Below are 27,499 nucleotides of genomic sequence, written 5' to 3'. Positions count from 1 at the left end.
AACATCCTCAGCTTCCCAGAAAAATCCCAGTAATGTTCCAGCATCTCTCAGTATCTTCTAAGGAGCCCGGACGCCCTCCCCAGGACCGCTCTCATAAGCACCCCAGGAATGTGCCCACCCACCTCCTGGTTTTCCCAGCAGTAGTACTGTAATCCTCAGAATCTCTCAGTAACTTTCCAGTGACCCCCCATCCCCACCCACTAATTCCAGCGTCTCTGGTTACGCCTCCCAGCAATGGCGCCACCATCGGTCCCGGAGTCCCAGTGATGCTCCGTGCCATAGAGCCCCCATAACTTCACTACTACGTGATAGTAAATCCCTGGCAAAAACCAGCAGCGCCTTGCAAGCCCACACCACATCAAGCATCCCAGGACTCTTCTGAAACGTGGGTATCAGACGCCTTTGCGATTGCCCCGACAGTAGTCCCGTGCCTCCCAGCTCCTGGGTCTTCCCGGGAGCAGGCTTGGGTCGGGAGCCGGGTATCTAGGTCCCCACCCCCGGACCCCACGGCTTGCGGGCCCCAGTTTTCCTGGGGTGGGGCATTCGGTGTTTGACGGAGTAGGGGGTGCGGCCTAGGGGGTCGGGTGGTCAGGCTTGATCAGTCCCGCAGAGGGCAGTGACCCGGGAGGAAGTCACCAGGTGCAGGGGACCGTACCCTGCGGGGACCTGCCTTCAGGCTGCTGACAGTCGGTGCCAGGTCGGCCTTTGGCCCCGGGGTGGGGTTGGACGGGCGGATCGTCTGGTAGGCCCTACGCGTAGGCGAAGGGAGCCGGGGACTCCCTTCACCTCCTGGCCTGAGCCGGGAGGTCTGTTTGCTCCATTCCTTAGTCCCACAGCTCCCCTCTAGCCGCGCCCCTGGCAGGTGGAGACGCTTCATCCCCCCCGAGGGCGGGGCTTAAGCTGGGGGCAGGGCTTGAGGCAGGGGAGGGGCGGGCCCAGATTGACGACTTGCACGGGTTCCTTCGACTCCTTCATTTCCCAGGACTCCGGGCTACCAGATCGGCAGTCCAGCTGGAATCAACCGATGGAGGCTCCGCTGCAAACTGGAATGGTAAGGGGTGGGGCGGGGACCGGGTAGACGCGGGCGTGGGGCGCCACAGGGACTACAACTCCCGGCGTGCTCAGCGCGCATTACGTGGTCTGGCGAGAACTCGCTGCGTCCGCTTGGGCGGAACTACGTTTCCCGGCATGCACTGCGGGCCGCCGGGCCTCAGGGAAGAGTCGCGCCCCCGGGGAGGGAGCAGCACTGGCCCATTCTGCAGATGGGGACATCGAGTCACGGGCTGGCTACTAACTCCTCGGGGGCGAAGGTGGCGGAGAGGGATGGGTTCCAGGACGTCCTGGAGCCCGGGGAAGTCTCGGCGGGACGGATTTGCGGTGCGCAACCAGTGCCGTTCGTCCCTCAGGTGCTGGGCGTGATGATTGGGGCCGGAGTGGCGGTGGTGGTCACGGCCGTGCTCATCCTCCTGGTGGTGCGGAGGCTGCGAGTGCCAAGTGAGCACCCGAGGGGCCCCTCTTGGGAGGCTGTGTGGTGGGGGGCCCAAATGCCCGGGTCCTGAGGCGGCAGAGTTGGGGATTTGCTGGCGTCTGTTCGCGGTATCCCAGCTCTAGCAGGGTGGAGTCTGCACAGAGCTCGGAGTGCCCCTGTCCCCACCTATCCCCAGAAACCCCAGCCCCGGATGGCCCCCGGTATCGGTTCCGGAAGAGGGACAAAGTGCTGTTCTATGGCCGGAAGATTATGCGGAAGGTGAGTCCGTAACCCCTGGGGTCTGCCCTGACTGCACAGAGGCCGCGCCCCTTCCCTATTTACACGTCTTAGGCTCCGCCACCGCTCCTTCCTTGATGGAGACCCCCTGGATCCGTCTGCCCCTCCCCCAGGGTCTGAATTAGCAATTGACCCATCCCGCCTTCATTCTTCCAGGTGTCACAATCCACGTCCTCCCTCGTGGATACCTCTGTCTCCGCCACTTCCCGGCCACGCATGAAGAAGAAACTGAAGATGCTCAACATTGCCAAGAAGTAAGGCTGTGCTGGGTGTGCCCTGGTATTAGGGGTTATGTCAGGGGCCTTTTGAGTCATCAACCCACACCAAAGTGTTGTGGAAGTCTTCCCATATTGGCTGGGCGCTATGGCTCATGCCTGTAATTCCCAGCACTTTGGGAGGCCGAGGCAGGCAGATCACCTGAGGTCAGGAGTTTGAGACCAGCCTGGCCAACATGGCGAAACCTCATCGCTACTAAAAATACAAAAATTAGTTGGGTGTGGTGGCATGGGCCTGTAATCCCAACTACTCAGAAGGCTGAGACAGGAAAATCACTTGAACCTTGGAGGTAGAGGTTGCAGTGAGCTGAGATGACGCCACTGCACTCCAGCCTGGGCAATAGAGTGAGACTCTGTCTTAAAAAAAAAAAAAAGAACGTCTTCCTGTTTCAGAGGGATATCTCTGGACTCTCCTCTGAGGGGCTATCTCAGAGCTCTTCCACACCAGACACGCTGTCTCTAGGGTCTCTCTTCCCTGAGGGCTACCTCAGTGATGTTCTCCTTCCACTGGGGTATCTAAGCTATTTGTACCCAAGTCAGTATCTCAGAAGTCTTGCTCTATATTTGGTGGGAGAGTCTACATCAGGGATCTCCACGTAGGTTATTTCATGAGTCTCCTCACATGAGTGGTTTTCTTCCAGGGTACTTCGCTAGGTAACTGTGTTTCTATGATCTCCTAAAGGGGCTATCTGCAGCCTCCAGCCTCTCTTCTCCAGGGGTTATCTCAGGCATCTCTCTACATCAGAAGGCATCAATCCTGTGTTATGGACCTTGGAGTTCTTCCCACACTAAGGAGGCTGTCTCAGGAGTTTCTGTTCCCTAGGGGCTCTTAGGAATTTTCTTGCACTAGAAATATAGGAAGGATGCACCAGAGATCCCTGTTGGCAGCAAGGAGCTATCTCAGGGTCTGTGAGAAAGGCTCTCCAACTCTCTTTGCAAGTTGAGTGCTGGCTCTGGGATCCTCTTACGTCATGGAGTCTACCTGGAGGTCTGCCTCAAGGGTTTCTTCACAACAGGGCTCTCCATGATCAATAGTCCTGCAATGGCAGGCCTTTCTTTCTTTTCTTTTTTTTTTTTTTTTTTTTTGAGATGGAGTCTCGCTCTGTCGCCAGGCTAGAGTACAGTGGTGCGATCTCGGCTCACTGCAACCTCTGCCTCCCAGGTTCAAAAGATTCTCCTGCCTCAGTCTCCAGCGTAGCTGGGACTACAGGCGCACGCCACCATGCCCAGCTAATTTTTGCATTTTTAGTAGAGACGGGGTTTCACTATGTTGGCCAGGATGGTCTCGATCTCTTGACCTTATGATCCATCTGCCTCAGCTTTCCAAAGTGCTGGGATTACAGGAATGAGCCACCGCGCCTGGCCAATGGCAGGGCTTTCTATGAGTTGAGTAGAAGGGCTATCTCGAAGTTCTCCATGATCAGTTGAGGGTCCGTATCTCAGGTTTCTCCACATCACAGGAGCTGTCTCTAGTGTTTGCATACTCTTAAGGGACTACCCTCACGTCTTCATGATTGTCAGAGGGCTATCTCAGCTTTCTGTGACCTAGGGAAGAGTTAGCCCAAGGTATCCCTGATCAGAAAAGGAATAATAACAATAATAATAATAATAATTATTATTATTATTTTGGAGACAGGATCACACTCTGTTGTTCAGGCTAGAGTACAGTGGCACAGTCACAGCACACTGCAGCCTTGACCTCCTGGGCTCAAGAGATCTCTCCTGCCTCAGTGTCTTAAGTAACTGAGACCTCGGGCATGCACCACCATGCCTGGCTAATTTTTAAATTTTTTGTAGAGATGGGGGTCTCGCTGTGTTGCCTAGGCTGGTCTTGAACTCCTGGCCTCAAGCAATCCTCCCGCCTCGGCCTCCCAAAGTGCTGGTATTACAGGCATGAGCCACCACGCCCAGCCAAAAAAGGAATTATAACTGAATTTCTTGATTTCATTGAGTTTAACCTAGGGTCCCATCCTCCAAGGTCTATCTCGGGGATCTTTTGCCAGTGGAGAGTCTTGTCTCAGCAGTCACTGTGACTTGTGGGGAAGGGCTTGCCCAGGTCCACAATTAGCAGAGGGGCTATCTCTGGATTCTCCATTTATAATGAGGGCTACTTCAGGGACCTCTGTGGCCATCAGAGGGGCTGTCTCAAGGTTCTCTCAGACTGGGAGGTAGGTCTGTCTCAGGAATGTTTATGTAGAGCAGAGAGGCTGTATCTTCAGTCTTCTCATATATTGGAAGCCATGTCAAAGGCATACTCACGTTAAGGGCAATATCTCAGCAGTCTACTCTGTGACTACTAGAGGGAACGTTTCAGGACGCCCACGACAAACATACGTACCATTTCCGGGCTTACTCTTATCTTGGAAGCTATGTCGGGGTCTGCCTCCCTAAAGGGTTCAGCTCGGGGGCCTATGCCTAGTGGAGGGGCCATCTCAGAGAACTTTAGGTCTGGAGTCCTAGGGTTTTTCCATAAAGGGCCAGATAGTAAATGTTTCAGGCTTTGCTGGCCACGTATGGCCCCATTGCAACTCTTCGACTCTGCTGCATGGGAGCAGCCATAATGATATGCAAATACATGAATGTGGCTTTGTGCCAATAAAACTTTATTTACAAAAATAAATGTGGCCAGCCGGGTGCAGTGGCTCACGCCTGTAATCCTAGCACTTTGAGAGGCTGAGGCGGGAGGATCACTTGAGTTCAGGAGTTTGAGACCAGCCTGGCCAACATGGGGAAACCCCATCTCTACTGAAAATACAAAAAATTAGCCAGGCGTGGTGGCACTCACCTGTAGTCCCAGCTACTTGGGAGGCTGAGGCAGGAGAATGGCTTCAGCCTGGGAGGTGGAGGTTGCAGTGGGCTGAGATTTTGCCACTGCACTCCAGCCTGGGTAAAAGAGCAAGACTCTGTCTCACACGCACACACACAAAAAAAGGCTGGGTGCAGTGGCTCACGCCTGTAATCCCAGCACATTGGGAGGCTGAGGAGGGCAGATCACGAGGTCAGGAGATCGAGACCATCCTGGCTAACACAATGAAACCCTGTCTCTACTAAAAATACAAAAAAATTAGCCGGGTGTGGTGGCAGGCACCTGTAGTCCCAGCTACTCGGGAGGCTGAGGCAGGAGAATGGCGTGAACCCGGGAGGTGGAGCTTGCAGTGAGCGGAGACGATCCCACTGTACTCCAGCCTGGGCGACAGAGCAAGACTCTGTCTCAAAAAAAAAAAAAAAAAAATGGCTGGCCTGATTTGGCCAGTGGGCCAGAGATTGCTGTACGTGAGCCCTGGGGAAAGGGGTATGTGGGGGTCCCAGGTTTGCCTGAGCCTTCTCCCTGTCCCCCTCACCCCCTGGCACCCCTCCCCTCCCACCAGGATTCTGCGCATCCAGAAAGAGACTCCCACGCTGCAGCGGAAGGAGCCCCCTCCCGCAGTGCTGGAAGCTGACCTGACCGAGGGCGACCTGGCTAACTCCCATCTGCCCTCGGAAGTGCTTTATATGCTCAAGAACGTCCGGTCAGTGTTGGGGTGCAGGTGGGGGTGGAGGACTACAGACGTGGGGCCGCCCTGACCTCCAGCCTCTGTCCCCCACTGCCTGTCCAACAGGGTGCTGGGCCACTTCGAGAAGCCGCTCTTCCTGGAGCTCTGCCGCCACATGGTCTTCCAGCGGCTGGGTCAGGGTGACTACGTCTTCCGGCCGGGCCAGCCAGATGCCAGCATCTACGTGGTGCAGGACGGGCTGCTGGAGCTCTGTCTGCCGGGGCCTGTGAGTGGCCTCCCCAGGGGCTGCTGCAGGAGGATGGCTGGTGGGGATGGGCAGCACGCAGGTCTGTAGAGCTGGTGGTCTTTGGAGATGTGTCATCGGGAGTTAGAGGAACGGGGGTGACCAAGGACATTTGGGGTGTTCTGCGTGGTTGCTCAGTAGTTACAGGTATTGAACGACGGGGGATGCCTGCTGGTTGGAAGGCTTGGCAGGTTCCCCTGAGAAGGGATGGGGGGTGTCAGCGATCATTGGGATGGATGAGGGGGTGACATGCCAGTCACCAGGGTGAGGCCACCAAGGATCCCTGGTCCCCTGTGTCTCAGGACGGGAAGGAGTGTGTGGTGAAGGAAGTGGTTCCCGGGGACAGCGTCAACAGCCTTCTCAGCATCCTGGATGTCATCACCGTGAGTGACCAGTCCCTGGGGCAGGGGCGCTGGGGTGCGAGGACCCACCCAAGAGACTAGGTTGAAGGAAATCACCGGGTCCCCAATCTCTGATTCATCTCTGATGCTGCCCATGGCCCCTCCTGGGACTGGCGCCAGGAAGGACTGGGGGAGTAGCGAGGGGGACTCGCAGCCCCTGCCGTTGTCTCTCTTCACGCTCTCCCCTCCCCCAGGGTCACCAGCATCCCCAGCGGACCGTGTCTGCACGGGCGGCCCGGGACTCCACAGTGCTGCGCCTGCCCGTGGAAGCGTTCTCCGCGGTCTTCACCAAGTACCCGGAGAGCTTGGTGCGGGTCGTGCAGGTCAGCGGGCCTTTGCCTCCTGTCATCCCCCGAGGGACCCCACCCTGGCCCCCACCCATTCCAGGTTCCAAGGGGCAGAGGCCCAGCAGCCAGCTGGCGCTGGAGCTGTGGTTATCGGCCTGGAGCAGCCAGATGTCCGCAGCCGCGGACTCCTCCCTTAGCTGCCTCGCCCCATTTCCCCAGACTGTGGGTCTCTCCCTGGTTCCCACCCCAGCCCTTATGCTGCGAACTAGCCCTGCCCACTATCTGGCCCTGCCCCTGACCCCGCCCCATCTTATGGCCACGCCCCTCGAGCCCTGCAGATCATCATGGTGCGGCTGCAGCGAGTCACCTTCCTGGCGCTGCACAACTACCTGGGTCTGACCAATGAGCTCTTCAGCCACGTGAGTGGGTGGCGGGGAGCGAGCACTGGCGGGATGGGGGCGGGATCAGGATGGGACTCCCAGGACAGGCCACCAGCTGTTCTCTGCCCCCAGGAGATCCAGCCGCTCCGTCTGTTCCCCAGCCCCGGCCTCCCAACTCGCACCAGCCCTGTGCGGGGCTCCAAGAGGATGGTCAGCACCTCAGCTACAGATGAGCCCAGGGAGACCCCAGGCCGGCCACCTGACCCCACTGGGGCCCCGCTGCCTGGACCTACAGGTACCCAGGGACCCGAGGTGGGACCTAGCCTTGTCCAATCTCCCAGGAAGCCCCGTCTCAGCCCCCAGACCCTTTTTCAGTTCTACAGAAAGTCAAGCTGACCCTGTCTAGCCTCACAGGGACCCCATAGCTGGGTACCCATGTCTGACTCCTGACTGGTACCCAGGAAGCTCTGGCCTCATCCCCAAGGACCCATTGGAATTGTTTTCACTAGTTCATCCGTCCCCAGCGTCTCCTTATCTCCCAACCTGCTAATCTGCCTAGTGGCTCTGACGAGCAGGAGCCTGAACATGTGTCTCCCCCAGGGGACCCTGTGAAGCCCACATCCCTGGAAACCACCTCGGCCCCTCTGCTGAGCCGCTGCGTCTCCATGCCAGGGGACATCTCAGGTTTGGAGCACTGGGTCTGGGGGGAGGGCCATGGGGCTTCCAGATTTGAATCCAGGTCCACCGCCTGCCCATCTTGCCTTTTTTTTTTTTATCTGCGAAATGGGAATACTGCCAGTACTTCCCCGGGCACTTTTTTGTAGGTATTCATTGAGATAGTGCTTCTCCCACCTGTGTTTAGAAGGATTCAGAGGGAGAGTGCAGGCATTGATTGGTCATGTCTGCTACAGCAGTGGCCCATGGCACGTCGGTATCCATTAGTCTCAGACTGCAACTGTGGTTACTCTCATCTTTTTCTTTTCTTTTCTTTTGAGACCTGTCTCCCAGCCTGGAGTACAATGGTGCTGTCATAGCTCACTGCAGCCTCGAACTCCTGTGCTCAAGTGATCCTCCAGCCCCAGCCTCCCAAATAGCTAGAACTACAGGCCTATACCACCATATCCGGCTCATTTTTTAAAAATCTTACTCTCCTCTTTATGGCTTTTGTTGCCCCCCTGCCCACCTGCAGGCTTGCAGGGTGGTCCCCGCTCCGACTTCGACATGGCCTATGAGCGTGGCCGGATCTCCGTGTCTCTGCAGGAAGAGGCCTCCGGGGGGTCCCAGGCAACCCCCGCTCGAGTAAGGCCTGGGACCCTGGCTGGTGGTGGAGCCCGCTGGGGAAGGTGGCTGGGAGGGAGCATCAGGAGGTGACAAGCCTGCCCCACTCAGACCCCCACTCAGGAGCCCCGTGAGCAGCCAGCGGGCGCCTGTGAATACAGCTACTGTGAGGATGAGTCGGCCACCGGCGGCTGCCCCTTCGGGCCCTACCAGGGTCGCCAGACCAGCAGCATCTTCGAGGCAGCAAAGCGGGAGCTGGCCAAGCTGATGCGGATCGAGGTGGGCGGCCGAGGGGAGCTGGGCCCAGGGTGCGAGGGAGGCCTGGCTGCCCCCATCTCAACCCCCCTCCCTCCCCAGGACCCCTCCCTCCTGAACAGCCGAGTCTTGCTCCACCACGCTAAAGCCGGCACCATCATTGCCCGCCAGGGAGACCAGGTGAGGCTGACCCCTGACCTGTAACCATGCCACCTGAGATCTTTCCCTCTGACTTCTGTGACCTCTGATCCCTGCCCTTTGACTCTAAGACCAGCACCTTCTCCCATAGAAGCAGACCTCTCTCATCTTATCATTTCCAACCTCTAACCCTTGGATCCTGTGACCCCCACCCCCAACCCCATCCCATGTCTTCTGGACCCGTCAACTCTTCACCTGTGACCCCTGAACCTTTCGCCCTAGGACCCCAACTCCAAGATCTCTCCTGCCTGCCCTGGCTCTTCCTGTAATTCTGTTTTCTGAACTTCTGATCCTGCAGTATTCACTAACGTGTCTGCTTCTCACGCTGACCGCTGCCAGGATAGGGGCTTGACAAATGGCTACAAATTGCCATCTGGCCCTGGAAGGCCATGAACCAGCACTGGGGGCGGGGTTTCAGGGCCTTGGGGCAGCACCCAGGATGTGTAGGGAAATATATCCCACTATTCTGTCCACTGTTCATATGGGGAAACTGAGGCCCGTCAAGGGTTAGTGACCCGACTACCAGCTGAAAGTCAAGAAGTCTCAGGGTAGGAGGAGGAGGAGAAGGAAGAAGAGGAAAGTTGAAACCCACACTCTGCCCCCAGAGTGTGGCAGATGATCTAGAAGGTTCTCTGCTTCCTCATCAGTGGAATGGGGTAATAAAGAAGAGATGCCCAGTTCGCAGAACCCCAATAAGCCTTTTTTTTTTTTTTTTTTTTTTTTGAGACAGAGTCTTGCTCTTGTCGCCCAGGCTGGAGTGCAGTGGTGCAATCTCAGCTCACTGCAACCTCCACCTCCTGGGTTCAAGCAATTCTCCTGCCTCAGCCTCCCAAATAGCTGGGATTACAGGGTTGTGCCACCATGCCTGGCTAATTTTTGTATTTTTAGTAGAGATGGGGTTTCGCCGTGTTGGCCAGGCTGGTCTCAAACTCCTGACCTCAGGTGATCCGCCTGCCTCGGCCTCCCAAAGAGCTGGGATTACAGGCATGAGCCACCATGCCCGGCCTGCTGCGACATTTTTGATTGTTAGGATTTCACCGGGTACTGTTTCTGACACCTGGTGGGTAGAGACCAGGGATGCTCTAATGTACAGAGCAACAGGCTGGAACCATCCAGTCTGTTATCCACAGTGTGAGGTTTGTAAGAGTGACAGGTGGCCAGGGAGGGGGTTTAGCAGCAGCTTACTGTGCGGAGGGCCTGCGGTGACAGTGAGCTGTCATAGGCACCGGGACCCCAGCACTGCCCCAGGCTCGGGGGAGAGAAGCCTGGGGCAAGGTCGGGGTGGGGTGGGAGCTGTGGTCCTACTGTTAGCCAGCTACGGTATTGCTGTGTCACTTGACCCAGTGACTCTGCTGTCCCCTTGAACCACCCATGGCAGGGATGGGCTCTTTTCTGGAGAGGAAGTCGAGGCTTTTGCTAGCTGTTCTTAGTACAGCTGAGGAAGTAAGGTTACCTTGTGGCTTCTTTGGGGGCCCCTGGGCCCTGCTTATCTGGGAGACTGTTGGCCACAACCCAGCCCTGGCCTGTCAGTGTACCAGGCTGGTCTGCAGTCCCTCAGAGCTTCTCTGGGTTGGCAGGACTTTTGTTAGGGACCCCCTGCTTTCCTGTGCTTCTCCTTGAAACTTTTTTTTTTTTTTTTGAGATGAAGTCTTGCTTTGTTGCCCAGGCTGGAGCGCAGTGGTGCGATCTCGGCTCACTGCAACCTCCGTCTCCCGGATTCAAGCGATTCTCCCACCTCAGCCTCCCTAGAAGCTGGGATTACAGGCACGTGCCACCATACCTGGCTAATTTTTGTAGTTTCAGTAGAGACAGGGTTTCACCGTGTTGGCCAGGCTGGTCTCAAACTCCTGGCCTCAAGTGATCCACTCGCCTCACCCTCCCAAAGTGCTGGGATTACAGGCGTGAGCCACCGTGCCTGGCCACAGTCTGGAAATTCTGTCTTAGAAGGTTCCAGCATGTGTTTATATTTCCTGGGACTGCGCCTCACCCAGGGGTCCCTGCAGTGTTTTGGCAGGTGGAGCTTCACTGGGTGCCAGACAAGTTGGTGTGGTGGATAAAGAAGGAATCTCCCCATTTCTGGGCAGTTTCATTTCCTTATTTATAAAGGGGTAGAACAGGAAGGTGTCTAGCTGGTCAAGCTACCCAAAGAAGAAAGAAACATGTGTTTACCCAGCATTTGCCCCATCCCGAACTGTGGGCTGCCAGCTGGACAAGAGGCAGGAAAAGGCCTGGGCATGGTGGCTCACGCCTGTAATCCCAGCACCTTCGGAGGCCGAGGTGAGCGGATCACTTGAGGTCAGGAGTTCGAGACCATCCTGGCCACATGGTAAAACCCCATCTCTACTAAAAATATAAAAATTAGCCAGGCGTGGTGGCAGACACCTGTAGTCCCAGCTACTCGAGAGGCTGAGGCAGGAGAATCACTTGAACCCAGGAGACAGCTTGCAGTGAGCTGAAGTCACACCCCAGGACTCCAGCCTGGGCAACGAGTGAGACCCTGTCTCAAAAAAACAAAACCAAAATGTGGGCAGGGAAAGCCCTTAGTGGTCCCTGCCTTTGGGCAGCCTACAGTATTCTGAGAGACATGACTCAAAGGATTACACAAATTCTTGTAAAATCATAAGTGCTTAGTGCTACAGAGGAGATGATCTTGGCACTACAAAGTCTGGCTTAGACAGGGTGGCACCTCTAAGGCCATGACCTAAGAAGGAAGGAGGAGGAGGAACAAACTAGATGCAGTTGTTGGAAAGGTCATTGTAGGCAGAAGGAAGAGCTTGTGCAAATGTTGTGTGGTGGGAAGAAATAGGTTGATCTCTAAGAAATAAAAAAGGGAGTCGGTGAGCCTCAAGTGGAACAATATTTTTTTGGGGGGGGGGGTGTAATGGTTTTATTGAGCTATAATTCACGTATTATACAGTTTACCCATTTAAAGTATATACTTTAGACTGGGCACAGTGGCTCATGCCTGTAATCCCAGGACTTTGGAAGGCCGAGGCGGGAGGATCTCTTGAGTCTAGGAGTTCAAGACCAGCCTGGGCAACACGGCAAAACCCAGTCTCTACAAAAAACAAACAAAATTAGCCAGGCGTGGTGGCGCATGCCTGTGGTCCCAGCTACACAGGAAGCTGAGGCAGGCATGAGCCACCGCGCCCGGCCATGCCCGCCTAATTTTTGTATTTTTAGTAGAGACAGGGTTTCGCCATGTTGGCCAGGATGGTCTTGAACTGCTGACCTCAGGTGATCCACCTGCCTCAGCCTCCTAAAGTGCCAGAATTACAGGCATGAGTCACTGCACCTATTCTTATGTAAGGGTTTCTGTGTAGACATATGTTTTATTTATTTTTTTTAAAGGTGGGGTCTCACTGTGTTTCCCAGGCTGGTCTCGAACTCCTGGGCTCAAGTGATCCTCCTACCTTGGCCTCCCAAAGTGCTTGGACATATGTTTTCATTTCTCTTGGGTATATACCTAGGAGTTGAATTGCTGGGTTATAAGCCACTCTATTTTTTTTTTTTTTTTTAAAGGGAGTCTCGCTATGTCGCCCAAGCTGGAGTGCATTGGCGCAATCTCAGTTCACTGCAACCTCTGCCTCCTAGACACAAGCAATTCTCCTGTCTCAGCCTCCCGAGTAGCTGGGATTACAGGCACATGCCGCCATGCCTAGCTAATTTTTGTATTTTTAGTAGAGAAACGGTTTCACCACATTGGTCAGGCTGGTCTCGAATTCCTGACCTCAAGTGATCCGTCCGCCTCAGCTTCCCAAAGTGCTGGGATTACAGATGTGAGGCACCATGGCCAGCCAATATTTTTAGGTTTGTTTCTTTGCTAGACTGTTCTCCAAAGCAGCGGCACCATTTTACATTTCCACTGGCAGCGTGTGAATTCCAGTCCCTCTACATTCTAACACGTTGTAATTCTAGCCATCTCTGTGGGTGTGAAGTGTAATTGTGGTTTTGCTTTGCATTTCTTTAATGACTTGATGTTGAACAGCTTTTTATGCGCCTAGTGGCCATTTGTATATCTTCTTTGGAGAAGTTTCTATTCAGATCTTTTGCCCATTTTACTCTTTTTTTTTTTTTTTAGAGACGGGTGTCTCGCTATGTTGCCCAGGCTGGTCTCCAACTCCTGGGCTCAAACTATCAAGGGATCCTTCTGCCTTGGCCTCCCAAAGTGCTGGGATTGCAGGCGTAAGCCACTGCACCTGGCCTTTAATTTATTTTAGAGACAGGGTCTTGCACTGTAGCCCAGGCTGCTATCATAGCTCACTGCAACCTCAAACATCTGGGCTCAAGCAGTCCCCCTGCCTCAGCCTCCAGAGTAGCCAGGGCTATAGACACATGCTACCATGCCTGGCTACATTTTTTTTTTTGTTTTTAGAGACAGGGTCTCACTATGTTGCCCAGGCTGGTCTCAAACTCTTGGGCTCAAGCGATCTTCACACCCAGTCCTCTCAAAGTGCTGGGATTACAGTTGTGGGCCACTGCACCCAGCCCCTTCAGTATACTTTAAATCAGGGGTGTCCAATCTTTTGGCTTCCCTGGGCCACACTGGAAGAATAATTGTCTTGGTCCACACATAAAATACACTAACACGAGCTGGGCATAGTGGCACACACCTGTAATCCCAGCATTTTGAGAGGCCGAGGCAGGTGGATCACTGAGGCCAGGAGTTCGAGACCAGCCTGGCCAACATGGTGAAACCCTGTCTCTACTAAAAATACAAAAATTAGCCGGGCATGTGGCAGGCACCTTTAATCCCAGCTACTTGGGAGGCTGAGGCAGGAGAATCACTTGAACTCTAGAGGTAGAGGTTGCAGTGAGCCGAGTTTGCACCATTGCACTCCAGCCTGGGCGACAGAGCAAGACACCGTCTTAAACAAACAAGCAAACAACGCTAAAGATAGCTGATGAGCTAAAAGAAAAAAAATCGCAAAAAACAAATAAAAATTCCATAATGTTTTAACAAAGTTTATGAATTTGTGTTGGGCCAAATTCGAAGCCAGCCTGGGCCACAAGCAGCCTGTGGGCTGCAGGGTGGACAAGCTCGCTTTAAATCATCTCGAGATTGGGCCGGGCGCAGTGGCTCAAGCCTGTAATCCCAGCACTTTGGGAGGCCGAGACGGACGGATCACGAGGTCAGGAGATCGAGACCATCCTGGCTAACACGGTGAAACCCCGTCTCTACTAAAAAATACAAAAAAACTAGCCGGGCGAGGTGGCGCGGGTGCCTGTAATCCCAGCTACTCGGGAGGCTGAGGCAGGAGAATGGCGTAAACCCAGGAGGTGGAGCTTGCAGTGAGCCGAGATCCGGCCATGCATTCCACCCTGGGCGACAGAGCCAGACTCCGTCTCAAAAAAAAAACAAAAAAAAACAAAAAAAAAACTCGAGATTACTTATAATATCTAATACAATGTAAATGCTATGTAAAAAGTCATTATACTATATTATTTAGGGAATAATGGGGAAAAATAGTCTGTAAATGGTCTGCACAGGTGCAATTTTTTTTCCTGAATATTTTAGATGCAAGGTTGGTTGAATCCTGGGTATATGGTACATATATATATATGCACACACATATATACATATATAGAGAGAGATGCTGCTCATCTATAATCTATGTAAAAATATTTTTATATGTATTTATATGTATATATAGATGCTGCTCATATCCAAAGTCTTTATTCTCTCCTCCATGTTTTTCTTTTTCTTTTCTTTTCTTTTTTTTTTTTTGAGACGGAGTCTTGCTCTGTCGCCCAGGCTGGAGTGCAGTGGCGCGATCTTGGCTCACTGCAAGCTCTGCTTCCCGCGTTCATGCCATTCTCCTGCCTCAGACTCCCAAGTCGCTGGAACTACAGGCTCCCGCCACGGCGTCCGGCTAATTTTTTGTATTTTCAGTAGAGACGGGGTTTCACCGTGTTATCCAGGACAGTCTCGATCTCCTGACCTCGTGATCCGCCCGCCTGGGCCTCCCAAAGTGCTGGGATTACAGGTGTCAGCAACCGCGCCTGGCCTTCCTCTTCTTCTTCTTCTTTTAAGACAATGTCTCACTCTGTTGCCCAGGCTGGAGTGCAGTGGCATGATCTCTGCTCACTGCAACCTCCGCCTTCCAGGTTCAGGCAATTCTCTGCCGCAGCTTCCTGAGTAGCTGAAATTACAGACATGTGCTACGACGCCCACCTAATTTTTTTATTTTAGTGGAGACGGGTTTCACCATGTTGGCCAGGCTGGTCTCGCATTCCTGGCCTCAAATGATCCCCCTGCCTCGGCCTCCCAAGGCACTGGGATTATAGTCGTGAGCCACCGCGTCCTGCGCCTTCATATTTTTCTTAACCCTTCCTTCCTTCCTTTAATTTTTTCCTGTGGAGCACGTGGACCTGAGCTGGGGTCCACGCTGTCCGGGTTCTGTGTTCATCACATCCCCTGCCCGCACAGGACGTGAGCCTGCACTTCGTGCTCTGGGGCTGCCTGCACGTGTACCAGCGCATGATCGACAAGGCGGAGGACGTGTGCCTGTTTGTAGCGCAGCCGGGGGAGCTGGTGGGGCAGCTGGCCGTGCTCACTGGCGAACCTCTAATCTTCACGCTGCGAGCCCAGCGCGACTGCACCTTCCTGCGGATCTCCAAGTCCGACTTCTATGAGTATGACGGCCCAAGGTTGGAGTGGGGGTGGCACTCAGAGGACCCCAACCCGTGAGAGTGGTCAGGACCCCATCCCTCAACCTCACTCCTGGAAGAGCAGAAGGGAGCCCCCAGATCTGGCCTCCCGGCGCCGGTGTAGGGCAATTTTGAGGCCTTCCTCTTTCATCCCAAGTCTATCCCTGCAGGATCATGCGCGCACAGCCCAGTGTGGTGCTGAGCGCGGCGCACACGGTGGCAGCCAGGATGTCGCCCTTCGTGCGCCAGATGGACTTCGCCATCGACTGGACGGCAGTGGAGGCCGGACGCGCACTGTACAGGTGCAGCTCCCACCACGCTGCTCAGGCCCGGCCTAGGGGTGGGGACTTGGGGGTGGTCAGACCTTGGTGACCTCCACGCCCACTCAGGCAGGGCGACCGCTCCGACTGCACTTACATCGTGCTCAATGGGCGGCTGCGTAGCGTGATCCAGCGAGGCAGCGGCAAGAAGGAGCTGGTGGGCGAGTATGGCCGCGGCGACCTCATTGGCGTGGTGAGCGCCGCCCCCACCCACTGACCTCCGGCCTTTTCCAGGCCAATCCCCACACAACGCACACACATCATCCCGGGTAATCCAGGGAGTGGTGAATGCAGCTCCCGACCTCTGACGTCACCCAGTTCGCTCCCCTCCCAGACCTCATTTCGTCGGAAAAGGGGATTCCGCCTGTCGTGTATCCCTGTCCTCTCCCTCTCCTCGGACTTCTAATGGGTAGCGAGCGAGGCTTGCTTCCCTGCACCCCCATTGCAGGGGAGCCCTAGATGGGGCAGTACAGCCCCCTCTCCACCAATCTTCGGCCTCCCCATTCCCCACCCAAGCAGCCTCAATCATGCACGCGGCTCCCCAGGTGGAGGCGCTGACCCGGCAGCCGCGAGCCACGACGGTGCACGCGGTGCGAGACACGGAGCTGGCCAAGCTTCCCGAGGGCACCTTGGGTCACATCAAACGCCGGTACCCACAGGTACAGCCTGTTGTGGGCGGGGCAGAGGGGCGGAGGCCGGACCCCAGGGGCACCGGGCCTAGCGTGTGGGAGGGGCTTCGGGAGGAGCGGGGGCCGAGGGAGATGCTAAGGCGAGAGAGTGAGGGCGGGGCTCTTGGGGGTGGGACTCAGGTAACGGGGACCCAGGAGCCCCGGCAGAGGAGGGAGAGGTGGCACCTGGACAGCTGCTTCCCGGGTCTCACTGAAATGCCGGCCTCTAACGCCCCCAGGTTGTGACCCGTCTTATCCACCTGCTGAGCCAGAAAATTCTAGGAAATTTGCAGCAGCTGCAAGGACCCTTCCCAGGTGAGAGCCGGCCGGCCCGGAGCGTGCTGGGAGATGTAGTCCCGCGTCCAGAGCATGCTGGGAGGGATGCCTTCTTCCTGAGGGATGCTGGGAAATTGAGTTCCGCGAAGAAATCATGCCCCTGCGGGTTTCAAACCCGAAGTAGGACCGAGGTGCAGTGCATGCTGGGGAATGGAGTTCTTGTTCCTGAGCATGCTGGGAAACAGAGTCCTTGACCCCAGGCGTGCTAGTTAATGGGTTCGAAAGTAAATCAGTGGTACCTGAGATGGAGTCTTAGGCGGCGGAGTCTGCCGGGGAGTCAGGGCTTGCTGGGGAAGTCCATGGCTTGGATGTAGAGAGAAAGGGAGTCCTAGATCAGAATATGATGGCAAGGCCGGTCGTGATGGCTTACGCCTGTAATCTCAGCATTTTGGGAAGCTGAGGCAGGAGGCTTGCTTGAGCCCAGGAGATTGAGTTTGAAACCACTCTGGGCAACACAGTAGGACCACCCGTCTCTACAGAAATTTCTTTTCTTTTTTTTCTTTCTTTTTCTTTTCTTTTTTTTCTTTCTTTTTCTTTTTTTTTTTTTGAGATGGCGTCTCGCTCTGTCGCCCAGGCTGGAGTGCAGTGGCGCAATCTCGGCTCACTGCAAGCTCCGCCTCCAGGGTTCACGCCGTTCTCCTGCCTCAGCCTCCCTAGTAGCTGGGACTACAGGTGCCTGCCGCCACGCCGGGCTAAATTTTTGCGTTTTTAGTAGAGACGGGGTTTTACCGTGTTAGCCAGGATGGTCTGGATCTCCTGACCTTGTGATCCGCCCGCCTCGGCCTCCCATAGTGCTAGGATTACAGGTGTGAGCCACCATACCCGGCCGAAAATTTTCAAACGTTAGCTGGGCGTGGTGATACATGCCTGTAGTCTCAGCCACTCGGGAGGCTGAGATGGGAGGATTGATTGCTTGAGCCCGGAGGTTGAGGCTGCAGTGAGCTGTGATTGTGCCACTGTACTCCAGCCTGGATGACAGAGCTAGAACCTGTTTCAGAAAACATAAAACAGCAAACAAACAAAACTTCCCATACCGTGATGGAAAATAGTCTGTGGATTGTTGTTTAGGACTCTGGGCACCTTGCCTTCTGAAGTTACAGCATGCTGGGAGATGTAGCCCGTGTCTCAGCCTGTGATTTCAGTGAGCTGGAACAGAATGAGGCGTGCAATGGGGTTGGAGGCCTGCTGAAATGTGGGCCTGAGTTTCTACATTGTGGCAGCCAGATTCTGGGCCAGCCCAGCAACCTAGACACCTCTTTTCCCTCCAGGGGCTCTACCCAATTGGCCCTGACCCCTAGATCCCCCGAGGCAGGGGCAGGGCAGTAGTGGCAGAAAAGACATCTTTAAGAAATTAGAGGCCTGGCTCACGCCTGTAATCTCAGCACTTTGGGAGGCTGAGGCAGGTGAATCACTTGAGGTCAGGGGTTCGAGACCAGCCTGGCCAACATGGTGAAACTCATCTCTACTAAAAGTACAAAAATTAGTTGGGCGTGGTGGAAGGCTGAGGCAGGAGAATCACTTGAACCCGGGATGCGGAGGTTGCAGTGAGCGGGGCCTGTGCCATTGCACTCCAGCCTGGGCAACAAGAGCGAAACTCCATCTCAAAAAAAAAAAAAAAAAAAGAAAAGAAAAAGAAGGAAAGAAATTACAGATGAAGAATACAATATTGGCTGGGCACAGTGGCTCACGCCTGTAATCCCAGCACTTTGGGAGGCTGAGGCGGGCAGATCATGAGGTCAGGAGATCGAGACCATCCTGGCTAACACGGTGAAACCCCGTCTGTACTAAAAATACAAAAAAAATTAGCTGGGCGTGGTGGCGGGCGCCTGTAGTCCCAGCTACATGGGAGGCAGAGGCAGGAGAATGGTGTGAACCCAGGAGGCGGAGCTTTCAGTGAGCCAAGATCGCACCACTGCACTCCAGCCTGGGTGACAAATCAAGACTCTGTCTCAAAAAAAAAAAAAAAAAAAAAAAAACAAAAAAAACAATATCTAGAAGACAAAAGAGGGTCATGATGGTGTGTGGCTGACGAAGGGAGGGAGGGAGGGAGGAAGAAAGAGGCTTTTCTAAAGACAGTGAGCTGAGATGACAAATGAGATGGGGCCAGACATGAAAGGGAAACCAGGGATGCTGCACAGGGGGACTGGTGGTTTCGAAGCACTGAGAGGAGGAAAGTGATCAAGGGTAGAGGTGGCAGGAGTTGGAGGGTAAGTCACATAGGGGCTAGGGGCTGTGGACAGGCATTTGAGCTTATTTAGATTGTTACATGGGAAGAAGGATTCCACCAGTAAGGAGAAAACGAGAGATCTAGGCAAGATACGGGAGTTGACAGCTTGGTCTAGGCTGTTAGTGGAGAAGCTGGGAAGCAACAGATGGGTCGAAAGTAGCTTTACTTCCTTTTCTTTTCTTGTCTTTGTCATTTCTTTTCCTTTTTTTAAGACAGGGTTTTGCTCTGTAGCCCAGGCTGGAGTGCAGTGGCATGATCTTGACTCACTGCAACCTCTGCCTCCTGGGTTCAAGTGATTCTGCTGCCTCAGCCTCCCAAGTAGCTGGGATTACAGGGATATGCCACCACGCCTGGCTAATTGTTTTATATTTTAAGTAGAGCAGTGTTTCTCCATGTTGACCAGGCTAAAAGTAGCTTTATTTCTGCCTCGTTTTGTGTTCAGGTCCCCCATTAGACAGAGGAACCAAGACCAGAATGGGGCAGGGACACTGGCCAATTGATCTCCCAAGCACAGTGAATCTGAATGGTTGTAGAGTTGTGTAATGGATCCCACTGAGGTGATCAGGGCCCAAAGTGGAGGGTGGATGGCCAGGTTTTAACAAAAGAGGGGATAGTAGTTAAGGCTGGGGGTCCAGGACCAGACCCATGGTTTTCAGTATGGTAGAGTCAAGACTGGGCAGCTGGAGGCTGCAGTCGGGGAGCAGAGGAGCAGGAACTTCAGATGAGGAGGAAGAGGAAGAAGAGGAGGAGGAGGAGGGTTCATCTCTCTAGACACAGGTTTGCACCACAAATCTCATCCACTGGGTTCTCAGCAGGCTCTGGGCTGGGTGTGCCCCCACACTCGGAACTCACCAACCCAGCCAGCAACCTGGCAACGGTGGCAGTCCTGCCCGTGTGTGCTGAGGTCCCCATGGTGGCCTTCACGCTGGAGCTGCAGCATGCCCTGCAGGCCATTGGTCAGTGGGGTGAGGGTCATGGGTGGGGGCTGGCCGTGGGTGGGACATTAGTGAGTGAAAGATGTTCGGGTAGGTCATCTGGGGGGTGGAGGGGAACAGGGCCACCGGGGTGGGGTAATGGATATTCTTTTCTGAGTGAGGCCCCAGCCCTGTGGACCATGGCTCCCAGCCTCCCTTCCCCACCTACCCCTAGGTCCGACGCTACTCCTTAACAGTGACATCATCCGGGCACGCCTGGGGGCCTCCGCGCTGGATAGGTGTGTGTTGCAGAAGGGGGTGGGTAGGGCGATGGGTGGGCTTGGAGCCTCAAATTCTTTCAGACCTGAGTTCAAGTTCTCGGCTTCCAGCCACGGAGCATGCGTCCTACCTGTAGGTCAATGGGGAGTTTCGCAGTGGTGTGAATCTGCCCACCAGGGCACGGACTTCCATGGTGGGGGTTTGGGTGTTTAAGTTCCTCCCAGCAACGGAGCTCTGTGGTCTCGGGGAGCACACTGAACCCAGGCCAGCCCCAGGATGACGCTGCCCCCATCCCCCCCTAGCATCCAAGAGTTCCGGCTGTCAGGGTGGCTGGCCCAGCAGGAGGATGCACACCGTATCGTACTCTACCAGACGGACGCCTCGCTGACGCCCTGGACCGTGCGCTGCCTGCGACAGGCCGACTGCATCCTCATCGTGGGCCTGGGGGACCAGGAGCCCACCCTCGGCCAGGTTGGAAGGCTGTGCCCCCTGATTTCACCCACCTTGGGCCCCGTCCTTTGCCCTTCCGTGCCTGCACCAGGCCACGTGCACCCTCGCCGTGGGGGTAGGCGATCAGGGACCCAGGTGTAGCCAGGTGGTAGTGGGGCGGCTGGTGACCTCTGCCGTCCATCTTCCGCAGCTGGAGCAAATGCTAGAGAACACGGCGGTGCGTGCCCTTAAGCAGCTCGTCCTGCTCCACCGAGAGGAGGGCGCGGGCCCCACGCGCACCGTGGAGTGGCTCAACATGCGCAGCTGGTGCTCGGGGCACCTGCACCTGCGCTGTCCGCGCCGCCTGTTCTCGCGCCGCAGCCCTGCCAAACTGGTGAGGAGCGGGCCGGCCCCCACCTTCCAGGGGCGTGGCTACTGGGCGTGGCTTGGGAGATTGGGGCGGGGCCTGGGAGAATTGAGGACGGGCTCGAAGGTCAGAGTGCCCCTGGGGGATCCGCCGGACCCCGCCCTCATGCTCCTCGGTCGCGGCTATCTCCCCCATCCCAGCATGAGCTCTACGAGAAGGTTTTCTCCAGGCGTGCGGACCGGCACAGCGACTTCTCCCGCTTGGCGAGGGTGCTCACAGGGAACACCATTGCCCTTGTGCTGGGCGGGGGCGGGGCCAGGTGAGGGGCGGGGCTTGCTATTTGGGGGGCGGGGCCTGGATATCCGGGGGTGGAGCATCCTTCCTGGACTACACCGTGGGGGCGGGGCTTGCTCCTGGAGGCGGGGCCTGGGTGTCCGAGGGTGGAACTTCCTCCCGGTGAGAGACCCCGTGGGTAGGGGCGGGTCCTTTGTTCCTTAGCAGTGCGGGAAGTGGGAGGAGGTGGTGGCAGGGGAGTTCCTGCTGCTGGGGCCTAGCGGGTCACTGGGGCCCATTTTCCCGGCAGGGGCTGCTCGCACATTGGAGTGCTAAAGGCATTAGAGGAGGCGGGGGTCCCCGTGGACCTAGTGGGCGGCACGTCCATTGGCTCTTTCATCGGAGCGCTGTACGCGGAGGAGCGCAGCGCCAGCCGCACGAAGCAGCGGGCCCGCGAGTGGGCCAAGGTGTGGCGTTGGGAGGAGGGGTTGTGGCACCCCAGGAGTGCCATAAAACCTGTGTGTCCACCCTAATCTGATCCCATGGGGGAGACTCCGGGGTCAGGGTTACCCTTCCTGATTCAAACTGTAAACCCCAGCTGTCCGGACTTTTATAGATATGCTTCTAGGACTCTGGGTAACCACTTTGGGACCTCCTGTTTACTGACCTTAACCCATAACCCCCAACAAGAGCGCCCAGGGCCCTTGGTGACCACCTCATGTCTAAATGCTCCTTTTCTTTTTTGAGACTGAGTCTCCCTCTGTTGCCCAGGCTGGAGTGCAGTGGCGTGATCTTGGCTCACTGCAACCTCCACCTCCCAGGTTGGAGTGATTTATCCGCCTCAGCCTCCTGAGTAGCTGGGATTACAGGCGTGCCCCACCAGCCCGGCAAATTTTTTAGTATTTTAGTAGAGATGCGGTTTCACCATGTTGGCTAGGCTGCTTTCGAACTCCTGGCCTCAAGTAATCTGCCCGCCTTGGCCTCCAAAGTGCTGGGATTACCAGCATGAGCCACTGCACCTGGCCCCTAAGTGCTCCTTGCTCACCCTCTATTGGTGAACCTTATCTGTGACCCCACGTGACTCCTATTTGACCCTGTCTGGCCCCCTTGTCCCTAGAGCATGACTTCAGTGCTGGAACCTGTGTTGGACCTCACGTATCCAGTTACCTCCATGTTCACTGGGTCTGCCTTTAACCGCAGCATCCACCGGGTCTTCCAGGATAAACAGATTGAGGTAGGCCCACCCCATCCCCTGCCCTGCCTGCCCCTCCTCGAAGGAGTCCCCTGCTCCTCCCCCACCTTGATCCCTGTCCCCACAGGACCTGTGGCTGCCTTACTTCAACGTGACCACAGATATCACCGCCTCAGCCATGCGAGTCCACAAAGATGGTGGGTGTCCCCGCCCAGCCTGCAGCAACCGCTGACACCACGTGGGGTTGGGGGGATGCTTCCGGGAGGGCCGCTGAACACCTGGGACGTTGTTAACACGAGTGACCGTCCACCCTGGCCCGATCGCCGACCACTAACCGCCACCCACTAATGCCCCGGAGACCCCAGGTACGTCCGTCCTCGGCGGAGGGGAGCGGGGAGACTCGTCGGGCGCCTTACCCCCCGTCACGCCATCCCCACAGGCTGTGTGTGGCGTTACATCCGGGCCAGCGCCTCCTACTGCCCCTACCTGCCCCCACTGTGCGACCCCAAGGACGGGCACCTGCTGGTGGATGGGTGCTACGTTAACAACGTCCCAGGTCAGCAAGCCCGCCGGGCTGGCCGGGCCTCCGGAGTGTCTGAGCGTGTCTGTGCGTGTTTGTGTCTGTGTGTCCCACCGCGCAGGCTCCCTGTGGCGGTATGTGCGCGCCAGCATGACGCTATCGGGCTACCTGCCGCCGCTGTGCGACCCCAAGGACGGGCATCTACTCATGGATGGTGGCTACATCAACAACCTGCCAGGCAAGTGGCTGCCCGCACCACCCACACACGCAAGCACCTCCCGCACCACACACACACACGCATGGGCACACAGGCTCAACGATGGGACACATGCCGAAGCCACCCGTGCAGGGGTGCAGACACACACACGCACACGTACAGTCACGTGCACAAGGTGATACATGGAGGTGCCTGTGGACAGCGACATGTGCAGTTGAAATCTACATCCTGGCCAGGTGCGGTGGCTCAGCCTGGAATCCCAGCACTTTGGGAGTCCTGAGGCAGGCAGATTACCTGAGGTCAGGAGTTTGAGACCTGCCTGGCCAACATGGTGAAACCCCGTCTCTACTAAAAATACAAAAAATTAACCAGGCTTGGTGGCGGGCACCTGTAATCCCAGCTACTCAGGAGGCTGAGGCAGGAGAATCACTTGAACCTGGGAGGCGGAGGTTGCAGTGAGCCGAGGTTGTGCCATTGCACTCCAGCCTGGGCGACAAGACTGAAACTCCGTCTCAAAGATAAAAAAAAGAAATCTACATCTACCTGCTGGTGTGCTGTGTTAAGCACAAGTGGATGCACGTACAAGAGGGACAGGTGCCCATGTCCACATGCACATCAGGAGACATGCAGGTGGAACGCAACATTCATATGTGTGCACACTGGCTACACACACACACATGCTTTCAGGGGCAGGTAGAGCTCACACACGTGTACACACAGGTATATGTGCACAGATGAACACGTGTGTCGGTGAAATAGGGCATTTGCCTATGTATGCCAGTCTGTCCCACTTGTCCTTCACATTCCCTCAAACATGCAGGGATGTGCACACACATAGATAGGATGCGGCACCTCTGACCAAGTTAAGCCATGCCTGCCACCTTTATGGGTGCAGGTGAGAGGTGGGCAGGTACACAACTTAAAATTTCACACCCCTGAAGTGTGCATACACGAATAGACATGTACGCTAGCTGCACACGTACTCACAATCTTATAGGACAAAGTGGGGGCAAACTATGGCCCACAGGCTGAATCCTGCCCTCTGTTTGACTGTATAAATAAAACTTTATTGAGCCGGGCACAGTGGCTCACGCCTGTAATCCCAGCACTTTGGGAGGCTGAGGTGGGTGGATCACTTGAGGTCAGGGGTTCGAGGCCAGCCTGGCCAACATGGTGAAAACCTGGTTTCTACTAAAAATACAAAAATTAGCCGGGTGTGGTGGTGTGTGCCTCTAATCCCAGCTACTCAGGAGGCTGAGGCGAGAGAGTTGCTTGAACCCAGGAGGTGGAGGTTGCACTGAGCCCAGATCGTACACTGCACTCCAGCCTGGGCGACAGAGCGAGACTCTCTCAAAAAATAAAACAAAACCTCCCCACACCTGAACCCCCTCCTCAACTTCAGTTGCATCATTTCCATTCCCTGTACATGACAGCATGTTGTTTGCATGTGTGGGTTTTTTTTTTTTTTTTTTTCGTGATCATTTGTATATGGTGTCTGTGGGACTGGGTTGAACATCTCTGCCCCCGGCCCCCAAGGGGAGCAGCCCACTGACCCCTCTGGCCCCACAGCGGACATCGCCCGCAGCATGGGTGCCAAAACGGTCATTGCCATCGACGTGGGGAGCCAGGACGAGACGGACCTCAGCACCTACGGGGACAGCCTGTCTGGCTGGTGGCTGCTGTGGAAGCGGCTGAATCCCTGGGCAGACAAGGTGAAGGTTCCAGATATGGCTGAAATCCAGTCCCGCCTGGCCTACGTGTCCTGTGTGCGGCAGCTAGAGGTTGTCAAGTCCAGCTCCTACTGCGAGTACCTGCGCCCGCCCATCGACTGCTTCAAGACCATGGACTTCGGGAAGTTCGACCAGATCTATGTGAGTGGGCAGGAGTGGCATGGCGCCTGCATAGGTGGTCCAGCAAAACTTTGCTACTTAAAGCTCAGAGCAGTGTGAGGGGGAGGAATCCAGGAGAAATCCAGGAATCCTATCTGGAATCTGTGGAAAACAGATCAGTGATCAATTAGTGATGTCTGCAGGGGATGTGGTCGGGGTGTGGCTGTGCATGTGCTGTGTATGAACTTTCTCTTTATGGGCCACCTGCACCCCCGGAAGCACTGTATAGTGATTTCTAATGCCATTTCTGCATTGGCGGGAATGAGAATAGTGATGAAGTAGTAATGCCTGCCACAGGTCCAGGAGAGGGATGTAGCAGTGTGTGTGTTATGTGCCACTGACCCTGAAAAATGTGCCATAGCCCAAGCCAATTGAAACTGATCAGGGGCCAGACATGGTGGCTCATGCCTGTAATCCCAGCACCTTGGGAAGCTGAGGTGGGAGGATTGCTTGAAGCCAGGAGTTCAAGACCAACCTGGGCAACATAGCAAAACTCCATCTCTACAAAGATTAAAAATAAAAAATTTCCTGGATGTAGTTGTGCACGCCTGTCACCCCAGCTACTCGGGGGGCTAAAGTGGGAGGATCACTTGAGCCCAGGACTTTGAAGCTGCAGTGAGCTATGATTGTATCACTGCACTCCAGCCTGGGAGACAGAGCAAAACTCTGTCTCTAAGAAAAAGAAAGGGCTAGGCACAGTGGCTCATGCATGTAATCCCAGCATTTTGGGAGGCCGAGGTGGGCAGATCACTTGAAGTCGGGAGTTCAAGACCAGCCTGGTCAACAAGGTGAAACCTCGTCTCTACTAAATATACAAAAAGTAGCCGGGTGTGGTGGCGCATACCTATAGTCCCAGCAGCTTGAGAGGCTGTAGCAGGAGAAATCGCTTGAACCTGGGAGGCAGTGGTTGCAGTGAGCCAGGATTGTGCCACTGCACTCCAGCCTGGGTGACAGAGTGAGACTCTGTCTCAAAAAATAATATTAATTTAAAAAATTAAAGATAAAAATAATTAAAAAAAAAATTTAAAAAAGAAAAATTGATCAGTAGCTGCAGCCCAGAAGCCCTGAGTCTGAGAAGAAATATGTGATGTCCCTTGTGGGCTCACTGGGATACCATGCCATGAGAAATTCAAGATGTTTGCTGTGGGCTTGGGAGATGGCAATATCCGCAGATGTACTGCCTGTTTGCAGACTTCAGAATACGCTCACATATCACCAGTTTGTGTTATTTGCTACCCAACACCCTGCATGGGGCTGAGTGGGAAAGAACATGGAGAGATTGATTGGTAATGTCTGTCAAGCACAGGACAGGGGATATGTGGGCGAGTGTGCTATGTGCAGCTGACTCTTAAATAGGTTTAGTCTCAAATGCCAACTCCCCCAGAGCATCAGGCTTTTAAGGGGCCAGAGAAGGGGCAGACAGGGTGGGGACAAGCAAAACGGAGTTGCAGACATGGACCCAGCCCCTCACTTCCCGCAGGATGTGGGCTACCAGTACGGGAAGGCAGTGTTTGGAGGCTGGAGCCGTGGCAACGTCATTGAGAAAATGCTCACAGACCGGCGGTCTGCAGACCTTAATGAGAGCCGCCGTGCAGACGTAAGCCTGTGATGCCCCCGGGGCTACTCTGACTCCAGTGATTCCAGAACCGAAGCCCCCTTAAAGTCTCCCCCAAACCTCAGATGACCCCATATATCTCTGGGTTTTGCTGAGCTCTCAGACCTCCGCTGACTTCAGAGAGTTCCCACCCTAGGATCTCCTCTGAGCCCCCAGTGCACCACTAGGCCCCCCAGGGGCCCCAAGACTCTGTGGGCCCCCCCAAGAGTCTCACCAATGTCACCCCACAGGTGCTTGCCTTCCCAAGCTCTGGTTTCACCGACTTGGCAGAGATCGTGTCCCGGATTGAGCCCCCCACAAGCTATGTCTCCGATGGCTGTGCTGACGGTGAGGGGCCCAGGGGACCCCCAAGAGGGAGGGGAGTGGCTGGAGATGACAGGCCAGCCCTGATCCCCTCACCCATGCCCTGCTTTCCGATTCCAGGAGAGGAGTCAGATTGTCTGACAGAGTATGAGGAGGACGCCGGACCTGACTGCTCGAGGGATGAAGGGGGGTCCCCGGAGGGCGCAAGCCCCAGCACTGCCTCCGAGATGGTGAGAGTGGGGAGCCCAGGGTCCCCTGACATCCCCCAGAGAGTCATGAGTACAGTTGGAGGGGTGTGTTTGAGATCCTGTGTGCTGGGTGCTGGCTGACATATGCGCAGTGACGTATTGGTGTCCCGTGCTGGGTGACGTGTGTGTGACCTGTCCCTGCAGGAGGAGGAGAAGTCGATTCTCCGGCACCGACACTGTCTGCCCCAGGAGCCGCCCGGCTCAACCACAGATGCCTGAGGACCTCGCCAGGGGTCACCCCCTTCCCCCCGCCCCTGGACTGGGCTGGGGATGGCCCTGTGGGGGTAGCTCACTCCCCCTCCTGCTGCTATGCCTTGACCCCCGGGTCTCACACACTGGACCGACCTGCCCTGAGCGGGGATGCCTGCCCTGAGCGGTGTTGCACTGATGACTTGACCAGTCCCCTCCTCCAATAAACTCACCTCTTGGAAATGA

General features: G+C 55.5%; 1 protein-coding gene across 4 annotated transcripts; it reads left to right on the top strand.

The window, feature by feature from the left end:
• The first annotated feature begins 275 nt into the window (after positions 1-275).
• On the top strand, positions 276-27,499 carry PNPLA6 (patatin like domain 6, lysophospholipase). 4 transcript variants are annotated; one of them, XM_007995053.3, is made up of 34 exons: positions 276-385; positions 983-1,051; positions 1,407-1,494; positions 1,665-1,747; positions 1,922-2,019; positions 5,409-5,549; positions 5,640-5,799; positions 6,120-6,200; positions 6,413-6,541; positions 6,844-6,924; positions 7,018-7,180; positions 7,486-7,569; positions 8,075-8,184; positions 8,275-8,442; positions 8,521-8,598; positions 15,047-15,252; positions 15,438-15,569; positions 15,657-15,780; positions 16,133-16,246; positions 16,495-16,570; positions 19,634-19,774; positions 19,968-20,031; positions 20,314-20,482; positions 20,652-20,834; positions 21,008-21,126; positions 21,391-21,547; positions 22,198-22,314; positions 22,400-22,469; positions 22,914-23,030; positions 24,579-24,880; positions 26,379-26,495; positions 26,744-26,840; positions 26,937-27,046; positions 27,209-27,499. In XM_007995053.3, exons 2-34 carry the CDS (start codon positions 1,025-1,027, stop codon positions 27,281-27,283), a joined length of 3,981 nt encoding a protein of 1,326 aa, XP_007993244.1. In that variant the 5' UTR covers positions 276-385; positions 983-1,024; the 3' UTR covers positions 27,284-27,499. The 4 variants fall into 4 exon arrangements, with proteins under 4 accessions (XP_007993244.1, XP_007993243.1, XP_007993239.1 ...); XM_007995052.3 differs by having other exon boundaries at positions 19,631-19,774; XM_007995048.3 differs by lacking the exons at positions 276-385; positions 983-1,051 and having other exon boundaries at positions 1,188-1,494; positions 19,631-19,774.

This window comes from Chlorocebus sabaeus, chromosome 6 (assembly GCF_047675955.1).
Source record: "Chlorocebus sabaeus isolate Y175 chromosome 6, mChlSab1.0.hap1, whole genome shotgun sequence".
NCBI lineage: Eukaryota > Metazoa > Chordata > Mammalia > Primates > Cercopithecidae > Chlorocebus > Chlorocebus sabaeus.
This window is presented reverse-complemented; position numbering and strand designations above follow the sequence as displayed.